Here is a 13616-nt window from a genome sequence, read left to right on the forward strand (position 1 = left end):
ATGATGATCGATCACTCGCGCGACCGGCGTCGCGATCGGCCGGGAGACCGACCCGCACGGTCGCATGTCAATCCGATCGGGGCAGGAGGCACGTAACACGAGCTGACGCGGCAGCGGCACGGGGGACAGACAGCGCCCGTCGCGCGCCCAACAACAAGCAAACAGAGCACGCCGGGCCCGCCGCCGGAAAGTGACGTGGAAATTGCGGTTTATCCCAACATTTTTTTCTTCCACGTATGCTCCATTATTCGGTTGTGCATGACAGGAGAGTATTTTACACTCGAAATTTTGGGTTTGATCCGTGGCCAGTGGAGGCCGAGGGAGGAGGAAGGAAGGAAAGCGACGGCGAGAAGGACGTACGCGAGCAACGGAGGATGACGGGGAGCGCGCTCGCTCGACGCCCCGACCCCGATACGTACTCCCCGCTCCGTGCGGCTCGTCCCAGAAAAAGCCACTCGTCCGTTTGCAGAAGCAAAAAATTTGGCGTCAATTAGGGCCACTAATAAGATTAGTACTAACTAGAGAACAATAATCATCTGGAGCAGCAAAAGGAGACGAATAATCGAGTTTACACAGCAGTGGGGCAAGCGACAAGGATCTGGGAGTAAACAAACGCTGTGAAGCGACGGAAAGGCGAGGCGAGGCTAGTAGCTTTAGCTCGGCTACGGGCATCAAATCAAACGGAGGAAAGGAGTATAAAAATGCCGGGCCGGGCCGGGCGCCATTCTTATCGCGAAAGGCCGCCGCAGCGGCAGCAGCAACGCAGCAGCGCAGCGAGGGAGCAGCGGCGACGCGGCAAAGGACAAAGCGGGGCGGGACGGGACGGCGACCGGAGTGGGCGCCGCCGCGTGGGCCGCTGGGCCCCGGTCCGGTCAGCACCCCAGATCGCGGCCATTCCAGTCAATCACACACGCACAGATCCACCCCGCCCGCGCACGCAGCGGTAACAACAGTAAAAACGAGAAATCACAGCGCAGCACGGTTTTTTACCGCCGGGTTGATTGATTGGATGGCGGTACTATTGGTAATTTGGCGTTCCTATCCGTCCGCCCGGAGAGCACAGGAAGAATGCAGGGAAAAGAAAAGGCGGTGACAGAGGCGTTGGATCGAGTTTTTATAAATGGGGGCCACGGAGATCCAGATCTATCTATCCCGCCTCCCTCCCTCCCCTCTGAGACGACGAGCGGGGAAAAAACATCGCAGCGGCAGATAAAAACACCGCAGGACAGACGCGTTTTGCGGAAACCCCCTCGCGAGGTTTCGCCAATCGCCGGCGGCTCCCTCGTCATCTCCGCTCCTCTCCTCCCGGGAAAAGGGACGGCGGGCGGGCGGCCAGCTTATACATAGGGAGATTGGGATACAGCGCGAGGGGGACGGAAGGGAAGGTGCGCACCACCCTCGTGCTGCCGCTGCCGCAAGTAGTATAGCTCGCTCGCTAGCTAACCCTCGCTGCCGCCCACGAACGAGGGAGCTCTCGGGGTTATTCATGGAGCTGCTCGTCTCCGGCTCCAGCTCGCTCTCTAGCTAGTTGTTGTTGTGCTGTGCGACGAAGGAGGAAGAAGGGGTGTGAGGTTGTTTGCTAGGTTTCGTTGAGTGAGCTTGGTCGATCGGCATGGACGCGTACGAGGCGACCAAGGTGGTGTTCGCACGGATCCAGGGGCTGGACCCGGACCACGCGGCCAAGATCATGGGGCTGCTGCTCATCCAGGACCACGGCGAGAAGGAGATGATACGCCTCGCCTTCGGCCCGGAGGCGCTGCTGCTCGCCGTCATGGCCAAGGCGCGCAAGGACCTCGGCCTGCTCCCGGCCTCGCCCACCTCCGCCGCCCACTCCTCGCCCTTCATGCTGTCGCGCCAGAACTCCGGCCGCGGCGGCTGTGGCGGAGGAGGCACGGCGCCCTCGCCGCTGTCGGTCTCCTCGCCCTCGTCCTGGGCCACGCAGCCGGTGTTCTCCAGGAGCAACAGCGTCAGCAATGGCGCCGCGGAGGAGATGGCGGGCGTCGGGGAGGAGCAGCTGATGAGCCCGGCCAACGGCGGCGGGGGCCCGCAGTCGCCCTTCTTCGGCGGGGACTCATCGCTGATCCTCGACGAGCTCCACCTGCAGGACCAGCTCGCGTTCCTCACCGAGGGAGGCATGGGCGGCGGGGGAGGGCGTCAGCAGCTCCCGCTGTTCGACGGCGGCGAGTGCCGAAGCCCCGGCGGCGGCGACGGCGGGCTCTTCCCGTACGGCGCCGGGTGGGCCAACGGCGGGCCCGGGCACCGCAGGAGCGCGTCGGTGAGCGAGCTCTGCTTCGGGGGCGGCGACGGCCTCGGCTGGAAGCCGTGCCTCTACTACGCGCGCGGGTACTGCAAAAACGGGAGCGCCTGCAGGTTCGTGCACGGCGGCCTCCCCGACGATCTCGCCGGCGCGAAGATGGACCAGGCCGCCGTGGAGCAGCAGTGCCAGGACTTCCTCCTCCGCTCCAAGTCCCAGCGCCTGGCCGCGGCCGCCGGCTTCGCCTACTCCCCCACCGGCTCCCTCCCCGGCTCCCCCTCCGCTGCGAGCAAGTGCCTCAGCTTGCTCCTGCAGCAGCAGCAGCAGCAAAACGACGGCCAAAGGTACTAAATACCCACCACCCTCGCCAACTACGAGCTCCTAGCTCTCGTTTCTACCGGCGGGCATCTCACCGGTTGCTCTCGGATTCGCAGGGCGGCGGCCGCGGCTGCCGCAGCAGCGCTGATGCTGGGCGGCGACGAGGCGCACAAGTTCATGAACCGCCCCCGTCTCGACCGCGGCGACTTCGCGAGCATGATGAACCCGGGGTCCCGGCAGATTTACCTCACCTTCCCGGCGGACAGCACCTTCCGCGAGGAGGACGTCTCCAACTACTTCAGGTACCTCACCGTGCTCGCTCGCTCGCACACCACAGCTCTACCTCCGCTCTGCCTGCAAGACTCGCCGGGATTAACCGTGCTCTTCCCCTGAACCGCAGCATCTACGGCCCCGTCCACGACGTGCGCATCCCCTACCAGCAGAAGCGCATGTTCGGGTTCGTCACCTTCGTCTACCCGGAGACGGTGAAGCTGATCCTGGCCAAGGGCAACCCGCACTTCATCTGCGACGCGCGCGTGCTCGTCAAGCCCTACAAGGAGAAGGGCAAGGTCCCCGACAAGTTCAGGCAAGCCGCCCACGGCGACCTTTGCCGCTTGCTTCCGGCAGCAGCAACTAACCAAGACATCCCCATGACCATTTATGTCCGCTGTTGCTCTGCAGGAAGCAGCAGGGCGAGAGGGTGGACTTCTCCGGCTGCGGGTCTCCCACCGGGCTGGACGCCAGAGACCCCTTCGATCTGCACCAGATTGTTGGTTCGTCATTGTTGCAACTTCCATGTTGATTGATTGTTCATGTTCATATGCATGATGAGTGAGTGTGTGCTGAGCTGAGATTCTTGTGTTGGATTGGGCTCCAGGTGCGAGGATGCTGCAGCACTCCAACAGCGCCAACGAGATGCTGCTGAGGAGGAAGCTGGAGGAGCAGCAGCAGGCGGTGGAGCTGCAGCAGGCGATTGAGCTCCAGAGCCGGCGCCTCATGGGGCTGCAGCTGCTCGACCTCAAGACCCGCTCCGCCGCCGCCGCCGCGCCGACCCCCATCGGCAAGCCGTTCAGCCCCACCCACACGACCGCCGCCACCCCGACCCTCGAGTCGCCGCCCGATTCCGGTATTACTTGTGTGTGGCCAACAGAGAAGAGCTTATTATTACCTGGCCACAACAGATGCAGTGTTGCTCACATTTGCTGTGCTGATCTTGTGTTAACAGGGGAGCAAGGCAATGGCTGCGGCTTCCTTTTTCCTCGCAACAATGCGGTCAACGGAGCTGATAAGGATGAAACCTCAGGCGATTCCACCACCAGCCCTAACACTGACAGCGACCAAAGGTGGAATTACACGCTAAACAAATCACCATCATCATCACCATTTGTTCCTTTCATCACACTTAGCTTTCGTCCAGCAGTGCAGGGAAGTAAGCATTTCACCAAACTGATCCTTTAGCCCCTTGTGCTAATCTAATCTGCAGCGCGGAGCATAACCTGCCGGACAGCCCGTTCGCGTCGCCGACCAAGTCGGGGGCCTTCGCCCGTGATCCTTTCGCGCCCACTGAGTCGGAGATCGCCGCCGCCGCCGCCTCGACAGGTTGCAACGCGGCCTACAACGGCGGCATCAACAGCAATGGCGCCAGGAACGGCGGCATTAACCACCATCTCCTACCTCCGGCATTGGACATACCCTCACCAAAACCTTACTTCTTCCCCATGTCCAGGTGTGCTTAACACCATCTCTATCAATGTCCCATGCATAGTTCCATTTACTATTGCAAATTTGCATGATTGGTGTGCTGAAGGTATCATGGATGGATGCAGGCTGTCCTCCGATCACGGCGCGGTCGGGATGTAAAGTAGCGCTGAATGGAAGTGAGTGATACTAGTGCCTAATCATAGTAAGCACCCCCTCTCTTTTTACCAGCCCTTCAACACCTTGCTCCCTAGTAAAATCATGCTATGCCTTTTTCACTTACTGGAATGATGGTGTCTTAACCTTGGATCCTTCTCTTTGTTGTGCAGGAATACTAGCAGCAAAGAAAAAAGGAATAGTGCAACATAGGAAAAAAAAGAGTGAAGAAGTTGCAGCATAGTTTTAGTTTCAGCAGCCCCCCCTTTTTTTACCTTCTTTCCCTTCACCTCTCCTCAAGCTGATGGTAGCACCAGCTTATTCAGACCACAAGAGGCGAAGGGCAAAAAATACTACCACTACCAGCAACCCCAAGGCTTTAAAAACAGTGTCAGATACGTTAGGGCCCCTCCTACTATTACCATTACCCCATATGCATTAGTTACTGTTAGTTGATTACTCCTGCTACTACTAATAGTACTACCACCAACAACCAATACTACCACCACCACCAACCCCCCATTGATGTGCCACCAAGCTCCTGGCAAGCCAGGCCAAGCCAATATAATAGCCACTAGTAGTAGTAGTTCTCGTGTAATAGTAGCACATTAGGTGCGATGTTTAGCCAAAAAAGTACAGAGGAATACTACCACAATGTATGACATACACTAGTGCTCTGCTCGCTGTATTGCAAGACAGTGCAACAAGAATACGGAAGTGACGGACAGGCAGGGATGCATAGCTAGCTAGTTTGTGTTGGTGATTACGTATGTATGTACGTATAATTTCACTGGATGAATGAAGATAATGAACAGGTCCGTCAGGTCTCGGTGCTGTGGGCGTGTGTCGTGTCAGGGTGAGGGGTGGACCACTCACTCACTGCCGTGCCCGTGCAGCGGCAGCGGTAGGGCGAGGTGTCAGCGTTGGCCGTGGATCAGGGTCCCTTCTTGCTCGGCAGCGCATTCAGCTCGGCACTGAAGCTGTGTTTTTTCCTCTTGATTTTTCAACTTTCTCCTTCCCGTTTGTCCTGTTGAATCTACAATGCTAGTTCGGTCTGTGCCGTTGCTTTCCGGCATTGTAGCAAACGCATTGCCGGGCGGGGACGGCGACGGGATGGAACGGCGGGGACATGCTTTTCTCGCGACGCGTAAAAAAAAAACGACGGATGCCCACGCCGTCCGCGTCCGGAGATCGGATGAAACGGATGCGAATGCGACGTCGGGATTATTATCATCGCGCGGAACAGAAAAACCGAGCGCCTGAGAAGAAAAGGTGATGCCGGTAGCCACGATTATTCCCCTCCTTGGTGATGAGATTAGATTAGATTAGACTGCTGGTGGCGATTACGTACGGTTGGTAATCATGTCAGCAGCCAAAACGAATTCGATCGGCCGGGTGTAATCGGTGGAGAGACGGGAGGAGGAGGACGAGGGGAGGCTGCTTTTGGGGACGGGATGGTGGTGGTGGTGCGATCCCGGCGGCGTCGCTCTCCGGGGGCGGAAAGGCGCCGCGCCGTGGTCGGATTGGAGGCTGGGAGCGGCTCCAGATGTCTGGGCGCCGGATACTTTCTTTTCTAATGACGGTTGATTAGGGCAAGTGCTTGCCGTTTTCAGGTGCTTTGGCTCCGGAATTAAAGCTCCTAATCACCCGGAATAGTTGCCGTTATGATAATGCCTCCTATGCGCTATGGCTACGGCCATGCATTTTTGCTTTTTTCCGGGTCTATGACCATGAATTGTCTCCAAGCAAAAATGTCGTGGGGTTTCCAAAAACATTCTTGCTAAGTCTCCGTCGCCTGGGACTTTGTAAAGTCGCGGTCGATGCTATATCCATGAGATTTACGTTGAGATCCGTACAATTTTTTTCTTCAGTTTTTTCTTTTTTTGTTCTCTTGCATGTTATGTCGCTCGACTCGGAATTAATTAAATCCCAGTCGATTGAGACCTAACCACGCCCTTATAAATGAAACAACTTTTTTTTAATAAAGAATGCAAACCTGTTACATTATAAAGTTCATCAAAAATACGAATCATCTCAAACATGATAAAAATTACGACAAGCTTTCTGGATCACCAAACAATCTTGGATTAAAAAAAAAGGAGCTATCAATGTGCCATTATCGCATATCACGTATCGGACCGGGCCTGTCCTTATCAATGATAGCCAGGAAGTCTTTGTTCACACGTCCTCTAAGAACCAGCACCCCAGAGTCGCATTCGTCGCTTGTCAACCCTTCAATCAGTAAAGAGCTTGACACCAAGTCTCGACCTCTCCGCCCCAAGGAGCCGGTATGAATTTGTACCGAAGCTACGTCAAACTCGACAAGGGTTGAAACCTGGAAGACCAATCTTAAGATGAAGCGTCGTCATCAGATTGAACGTTGTCTATATGAGGACTAAATCTTTAACCTACCTACTAACTATAGAAACACACCGAAAAGCCTCTCCCTGCCATGTATAGCCTCAACGGCTGAAAGAAGGGAGGCGAATCCATGAACTCGTTGGCGAAGATCGAGGATAGAAAGACCAAGCCATAACTGTCGCACACGTGTGAGGGGAAAGAAAGCCATAACAGATAATAATTGAACTGTCATATCAGCAACATTGAGAGACCTGTGCGAACGGAGCCTATCTCAGATGGCTAGGTTCTTTGTGATGATGGCAACATAGCCCACGGGAGTTCATGTCCTTGACTAGATATGCCTTCTTGAATTTGGCTAGATTTATTTCAGTCTTACCAGCGAGGTGGGAGGAGACACACGCGTCGACTACGAAGACGTGTGTGATGACTTCATTAACCTCACGATGATGTGTCGATTCTCGGAGGTGCTCTTAAAATAAAGTTTGCATGAATGTTTTTTTTCTTTTTGAGAATCAGTGTGCATGAATGTGTTAATAGAAATGAGTGTATGATCGTGTGTAGGACCGTGTCTGCGTCTCTACAGTGTTGGTTAGAAAAAATAGGGAGGGACCTGTGACGCAGAGTCGGACAGGGCGGGTAGATCGGCGCACACAAATTTTACAACGGTACACGCGTGCACGGTGGATCCCCGAGCCGAAAGTTCAGATGATGGTGGGCCCGGAGCACTGTCAGAACCTGCGCGCACGCCCCACGTGTCCGTGCGCCCCCGCCCTGCTTTTTACCGAACCAGATCGAAATATCCAACTACTACCTGCTGCTGCTGCGTGTGAACTTTCGAGTCTTGTGTAACTTTTTTTTACTGCATTTGAATTCTGCATGCTACTGTAGGGGCGCGCGGTAGTAGCCACGGTAACAAAAAAATGTCTCCCTCGCACGTGAACCAGCTCGTGGTCTCGTGGTTCCCTCCATCTCTCTCTCTTTTTTGCCGTGGACTGGTCAAACGCCATTGTTGGATTAGTAGTTAAGTATGCTCAGTTTGATCCGTACTGGAGAGAAAAGCTCAAGGTGCGTTGTGCAAATGGTGCAAACTCAAGGAGCATTTCCTGATTAGTCAAAGCATGGGCACGCAGGCGATGCACTGCGGTCTGGACTACTTTTTTTTTTTGCGGTCTGCACTACTTGGAGTACTAATCTAGTAGAGTATATGTTATTCAATACCTCTGTTTAGCTCAGAGCAGCTTTTTTTTTGAGAACTTGTTTAGAGCAGCTACACCTGCGATCGATGCGCCGGTGCGGCCCAGCAGCGCGACACGAGCGCGGGCCGGGCCCACCCGTCATCGCCCACCACCCCCGGTTGCCCAGCTAGTTCAAGCAAAGCAAAGCCAGTGCGTCTCTCAATTGATATGATCTCCCGGTGTCAAGATGGCAAGTGCATGCATGCACGCCTGCGGCAGTGTGTATGTGTGTCCTGCATCGATCGCGGCGAGTGTGTGTGGGGTATGCGCTCGTCTCGTTCGTTCTCCCCTATCATGTCCTGTCCCTACCCGGGAGCGCCGTGGCCGAGGACGGACGGCGAGCATGTGCCCCCCATGTGCTGCCGCTGCCGCCCATCTCCGGCTTGTCCCCTCAGATGCACTACTGTACGTCTGTACGTGTCTGCGGCCTCAATAATGTGTCAGTCGCTGCATGCTCGATCGATCGGCGTCGCAGTCGTGTCGCTGGCCGTATTGTAGCTCGGCTGTCTGCAAGGATACGTGCGTACGTACGTAGAGCTGTTGATGGAGACGGTACGTACGTTCGGCTCTCCCCGCCAGCGTGGCCTCTCGTGGAGCCGGCGCCGGCCCGGCCGCGCTAGCTGGAATCGTTATCCGGAGACCGCCCGGGGGTCGATCACCGGAACCATGCAGGAACCATCAATGAGCAGAGCAGAGGAGAGGGGTCTGCTCCACTCCACCGGTGCTGCTCGGGATCGAGGAGTAGAAAATTGAGGCTAGCCATGGAGATGTGAAAACAAAACAAAAATGAGGTGGTGGGTGTGGGGAATGTGCGCGCCCAGGAGACCGTGCCGGCCCCCGTCTCCGCCCGTGACCGGTGCGCGTGTTGGTGCTCCGTTCCCCATGCCATGCCATGCCGTGCGCGCGTGGTGGTTTCCTTCGGGTTCACGGATGCCCCGCCTCCCAACCGGGTTTCTCCTCCTCCGTCGGGTTGCGGTCGCGGGGTGGCTTGGGCGAGCGCTGCCGCGGGGTCTGACCGGGCCTTGGAATGCGTGCGTGTCTGCGAGCAGGCCCGTGTGGTGCAGCTGGTGCCGTGGCTGCGGGGTGCAACCCCGTGGAAGGCTAGCCCAGCCGTACCCGTTCTTGGTAAACATCCGGAGGTGGCTTGGGTTACACGGCTGCCGTGTTTTTGTCATGTAGGGGTAGGTCGGTACTGCACGCCTTGCGTAGGTTCTTGGCCGTTACATGTGGGCTAGTTTGGTTCTAGGCCTAGCATTGTCATAATTTGCCATACATTTTTATCAAGGTTGCCTAAGAGCAACTCCAAAGGGCCGACCCATTTCGTCCGCCTACGTCCGTTTGGGTTGGTGCGGACAAAAAATGGCGGCCCAACGCGCCGACCTAAACCCAAATCACGTCCGCGTCGCGTCCGCGCCGACGCATTTGCGGCCCAAATTTGCGCCCCAAATGCGTCGGCGCGGACGCCGAACGGACGCTTCGCACGCCTTCTCGCTATCCGCCGCGTCCCCACATGACGGCCGTCCAACTACCCGCTGCCCACGCGGTCAGCTTAATTTATGACCACGGACCCACGCGTCAGCGACGACGCTCGTCCTTTTTTAAGCCGACCGTGCGGCGGGGCTGTCCTCATCCGCGAGGAGGACCAGGCGGCGGAGGACGCCTACCAGGCGGCCCTTGCGGCCGTCTACCGGGAGAGCGAGGAGGACGAGCGGCGCAGGGCGGAGGCGGAAGAGGAGGCTCGGTACGAGGCGGCAATGGCGCAGGCCCTTGCCCTCTCCGCGGCGGGCGACAGCGTGGTGCCGCCGGTGGCCCCGCCGTCCCCTATCAAGCCGGAGCCGGAGCGGGAGCCGCCCCCCATCGAGCGCTACTCCTGGACGGGAGTAGTGCGCGAGTGGGTACGCGCGCCGCCGGTCCGGATGGAGCGACGCCGGCGCAGGAGCAGGCGTATCTCGAGCACTGGCGCAAGATCAGGGTGGCCGAGGAGCGCCGCGACGGCGAGTACCTCGAGATGCTCGAGCGCGACCTCGAGGAGGAGCAGCGCGAGGCTGAGGAGGAGGCGCGCCAGGCCGCGACTGCACAGGCGGCCGCACCCCCCCCCCCCCCGCGCCGGCACTGCCTGCGCCGGCACAGCCCGACATGACGGCGCTCTGGAACATGGCGTTCGCCAGGCCGGGCCGGCGCCGACGCTCATCGACTCTCACGGACAACGAGGACGACGACGACGCCTAGGGCAGCGCGCTGCCTCATAGTTTAGGCTGTTTTTATTTTTTTTAAATGTAAATGTGGACGCGTGGACTCTCGCCGGCCTTCGTGGCCGGCTTTAATGTTTAACTAATGATGTTTCTCTTTTTTAATATGCACGCGTTCATTTTTTTAGCGCCGTCAAAATGGGTTCAGGCCAGCGTTGGGCGCACGCGCCGACCCAAATGCGGAAGCGGACATCTGTGTCCGTCTGGTCGACCCAAATGGACAAAAAGCGGACGAAATCGCCGTACGTTTGGGTCGGCCCGTTGGAGTTGCTCTAAGGTTAGTTTTTCAAAATGAGAGCCACAAGTTGGCAAGCCAAAGGAAATTTTGACATACTTTTTGTGTGTATGCCATGTGGGGCCCAAGTGTGGCTTGCCTAAGGTGTGGCTTGAACAAAACACTTATCTAAATTGGTCAAACATGCCTCACCTTAGATGTGACAATCTTTGGCAAAGTTAGTCACAAACCAAACAACTTTCAAATCTTTTTGCTGTTTCACACCGGCTTGTTTGTGAGGCGCGGCCAGGGCGCCCCACGCATGTGCAGCACGGCTTCCAGCGGATTAACCTCACATGCATATGCACGGGCACTCATCTACTTTTTAACTTTTTTTAAGGGAAACTCATCTGGTTTAACTAGGTAGCACAACTCCGAACAAACCCCGTGGACGAGTCGAGAGGGATGGCGTGCTCGAGCGACACGAATGGCGACGACCTCCACGTCAGATGGCGGGTATTCTTCGCCGCCGATCTTTCCAAGTCTCTTCGAATTACCGGTTTAGTTTGGCCTACTAGATTGATCATTCTTGCAATGAGAGAAATGCTTAGCTTTGGTTTTAATCTTGTGGTGTCCTTTCCCAGTGACAGTAGGGGCAGCAAAGCACGTATTGTATTGTTGCCATCGATGATAAAAAGATGGGGTTTATATCATATTGCTTGAGTTTATCCCTCTACATCATGTCATCTTGCTTAATGCGTTACTCTGTTTTTATGAACTTAATACTCTAGATGCATGCTGGATAGCGGTCGATGTGTCAAGTAATAGTAGTAGATGCAGAATTGTTTCGGTCTACTTGACACGGACGTGATGCCTATATTCATGATCATTGCTTTATATATCTTCATAACTATGCGCTTTTCTATCAATTGCTCGGCATGATACGTCTTCAACGTATCTATAATTTTTGATTGTTCCATGATATTATATTATCCGTTTTGAATGTTTAATGGGCTTTAATATGCTATTTTATATGAGTTTTGGGACTAACCTATTAACCTGGAGCCCAGTGGCAGTTTCTGTTTTTCCTTGTTTTTGAGTTTTACAGAAAAAGGAATACCAAACGGAGTCCAATTGACGTGCCAATTTTTGATGATTTTTTATGGACCAAAAGAAGCCTCCGGACTAAAAGAGTTGGGCCAGAAGAGTCCCGAGCCATCCACGAGGGTGGAGGGCGTGCCCTACCCCCGTGGGTGCGCCCCCCTATCTCGTGGAGAACTCGGAGACCCCCCTGATGTGAGACCGACGCAAAAAATTCCTATAAATACAGAACCCCCCAGAGAAACCTAGATCGGGAGTTCCGCCACCACAAGCCTCTGTAGCCACCAAAAACCAATCAGGACCCTGTTCCGGCACCCTGCCGGAGGGGGGGTCCATCACCGGTGGCCATCTTCATCATCCCGGCGTTGTCCATGATGAGGAGGGAGTAGTTCACCCTCGGGGTTGAGGGTATGTACGAGTAGCTATGTGTTTGATCTCTCTCTCTCTCTCTCGTGTTCTTTATTTGGCACGATCTTGATGTATTGCGGGCTTTGCTATTATGGTTGGATCTTATGATGTTTCTCCCCCTCTACTCTCTTGTAATGGATTGAGTTTTCCCTTTGAAGTTATCTTATCGGATTGAGTCTTTAAGGATTTGAGAACACTTGATGTATGTCTTGCATGTGCTTATCTGTGGTGACAATGGGATATTCATGTGATCTACTTGATGTATGTTTTGGTGATCAACTTGCGGGTTCAGTGACCTTGTGAACTTATGCATAGGGGTAGGCACACATTTTCGTCTTGACTCTCCAGTAGAAACTTTGGGGCACTCTTTGAAGTTCCTTGTGTTGGTTGAATAGATGAATCTGAGATTGTGTGATGCATATCGTATAATCATACCCACGGATACTTGAGGTGACATTGGCGTATCTAGGTGACATTAGGGTTTTGGTTGATTTGTGTCATAAGGTGTTATTCTAGTACGAACTCTAGGATAGATCGAACGGAAAGAATAGCTTCATGTTATTTTACTACGGACTCTTGAATAGATCGATCAGAAAGGATAACTTTGAGGTGGTTTCATACCCTACAATAATCTCTTCGTTTGTTCTCCGCTATTAGTGACTTTGGAGTGACTCTTTGTTGCATATTGAGGGATGGTTATATGATCCATTTATGTTATTATTGTTGAGAGAACTTGCACTAGTGAAAGTATGAACCCTACGCCTTATTTCGAAGCATTGCAATACCGTTTCTGCTCACTTTTATTACTTGTTACCTTGCTGTTTTTATAATTTCAGATTACAAAAACCTATATCTACCATCCATATTGCCCTTGTATCACCATCTCTTCGCCGAACTAGTGCACCTATACAATTTACCATTGTATTGGGTGTGTTGGGGACACAAGAGACTCTTTGTTATTTGGTTGCAGGGTTGCTTGAGATAGACCATCTTCATCCTACGCCTCCCACGGATTGATAAACCTTAGGTCATCCACTTGAGGGAAATTTGCTACTGTCCTACAAACCTCTGCACTTGGAGGCCCAACAACATCTACAAGAAGAAGGTTGTGTAGTATACATCAAGCTCTTTTCTGCCGCCGTTGCCGGGGAGGCTAGGTAAGCAGCACTAACACCCCGTCAACTAAGCTCTTTTCTGGCGGCGTTGCCGGGGAGGTTAGTGCTTGAAGGTATATCTTTAGATCTTGCAATCGAATCTTTTAGTTTCTTGTTTTATCACTAGTCTAGTCTATAAAACAAAACTACAAAAAAATTGGAATTGAGGGTGCCTCATATGCTTCATCTTTTTAATATCTTTCGTAAAAATGATGGAAAGGAAAATTGTGCTCAAGTGTTAGAAGAAGAATGCATTAAAATATTTGGCACTAAATATTTGAATGATGAGCATGATTGCAATGTTTTTAGTATGAATTCCTTGAATATCCATGATGCTAATGATATGCAAAACCACAAGCTTGGGGATGCTATGTTTGATGAAGATGATATTTTTAGTCCCACAAGTTTTGATAAGAAAATGTATTATGATGATAGCATGCCTCATATTTATGATGATTATATTGATGA

The 13616-nt window shown here is 54.0% G+C and overlaps 1 protein-coding gene across 2 annotated transcripts; it reads left to right on the forward strand.

Annotated features, from left to right (window-relative positions):
• The first annotated feature begins 1171 nt into the window (after positions 1-1171).
• LOC123051531 (zinc finger CCCH domain-containing protein 53) lies at positions 1172-5244 on the forward strand. Of its 2 annotated transcripts, none has more exons than XM_044474423.1 (9): positions 1172-2598; positions 2689-2874; positions 2973-3158; positions 3254-3345; positions 3450-3707; positions 3798-3915; positions 4056-4298; positions 4399-4475; positions 4600-5244. In XM_044474423.1, the coding sequence occupies exons 1-8, from the start codon at positions 1613-1615 to the stop codon at positions 4430-4432; spliced, it is 2103 nt and encodes a 700-aa protein (XP_044330358.1). In that variant the 5' UTR covers positions 1172-1612; the 3' UTR covers positions 4433-4475; positions 4600-5244. The 2 variants fall into 2 exon arrangements, with proteins under 2 accessions (XP_044330358.1, XP_044330359.1); XM_044474424.1 differs by having other exon boundaries at positions 1174-2598; positions 3450-3698.
• The last annotated feature ends 8372 nt before the right edge of the window (positions 5245-13616 follow it).

Source organism: Triticum aestivum, chromosome 2D (assembly GCF_018294505.1).
Source record: "Triticum aestivum cultivar Chinese Spring chromosome 2D, IWGSC CS RefSeq v2.1, whole genome shotgun sequence".
Lineage (NCBI taxonomy): Eukaryota > Viridiplantae > Streptophyta > Magnoliopsida > Poales > Poaceae > Triticum > Triticum aestivum.

Coding starts and splice junctions, on each gene's coding strand:
- LOC123051531 (XM_044474423.1), top strand. CDS start 1,613: ATGGACGCGTACGAGGCGACCAAGGTGGTGTTCGCACGGATCCAGGGG. Junction 3,916..4,055: donor AACACTGACAGCGACCAAAG/GTGGAATTACAC, acceptor TCTAATCTGCAG/CGCGGAGCATAACCTGCCGG. Junction 4,299..4,398: donor TACTTCTTCCCCATGTCCAG/GTGTGCTTAACA, acceptor GGATGGATGCAG/GCTGTCCTCCGATCACGGCG.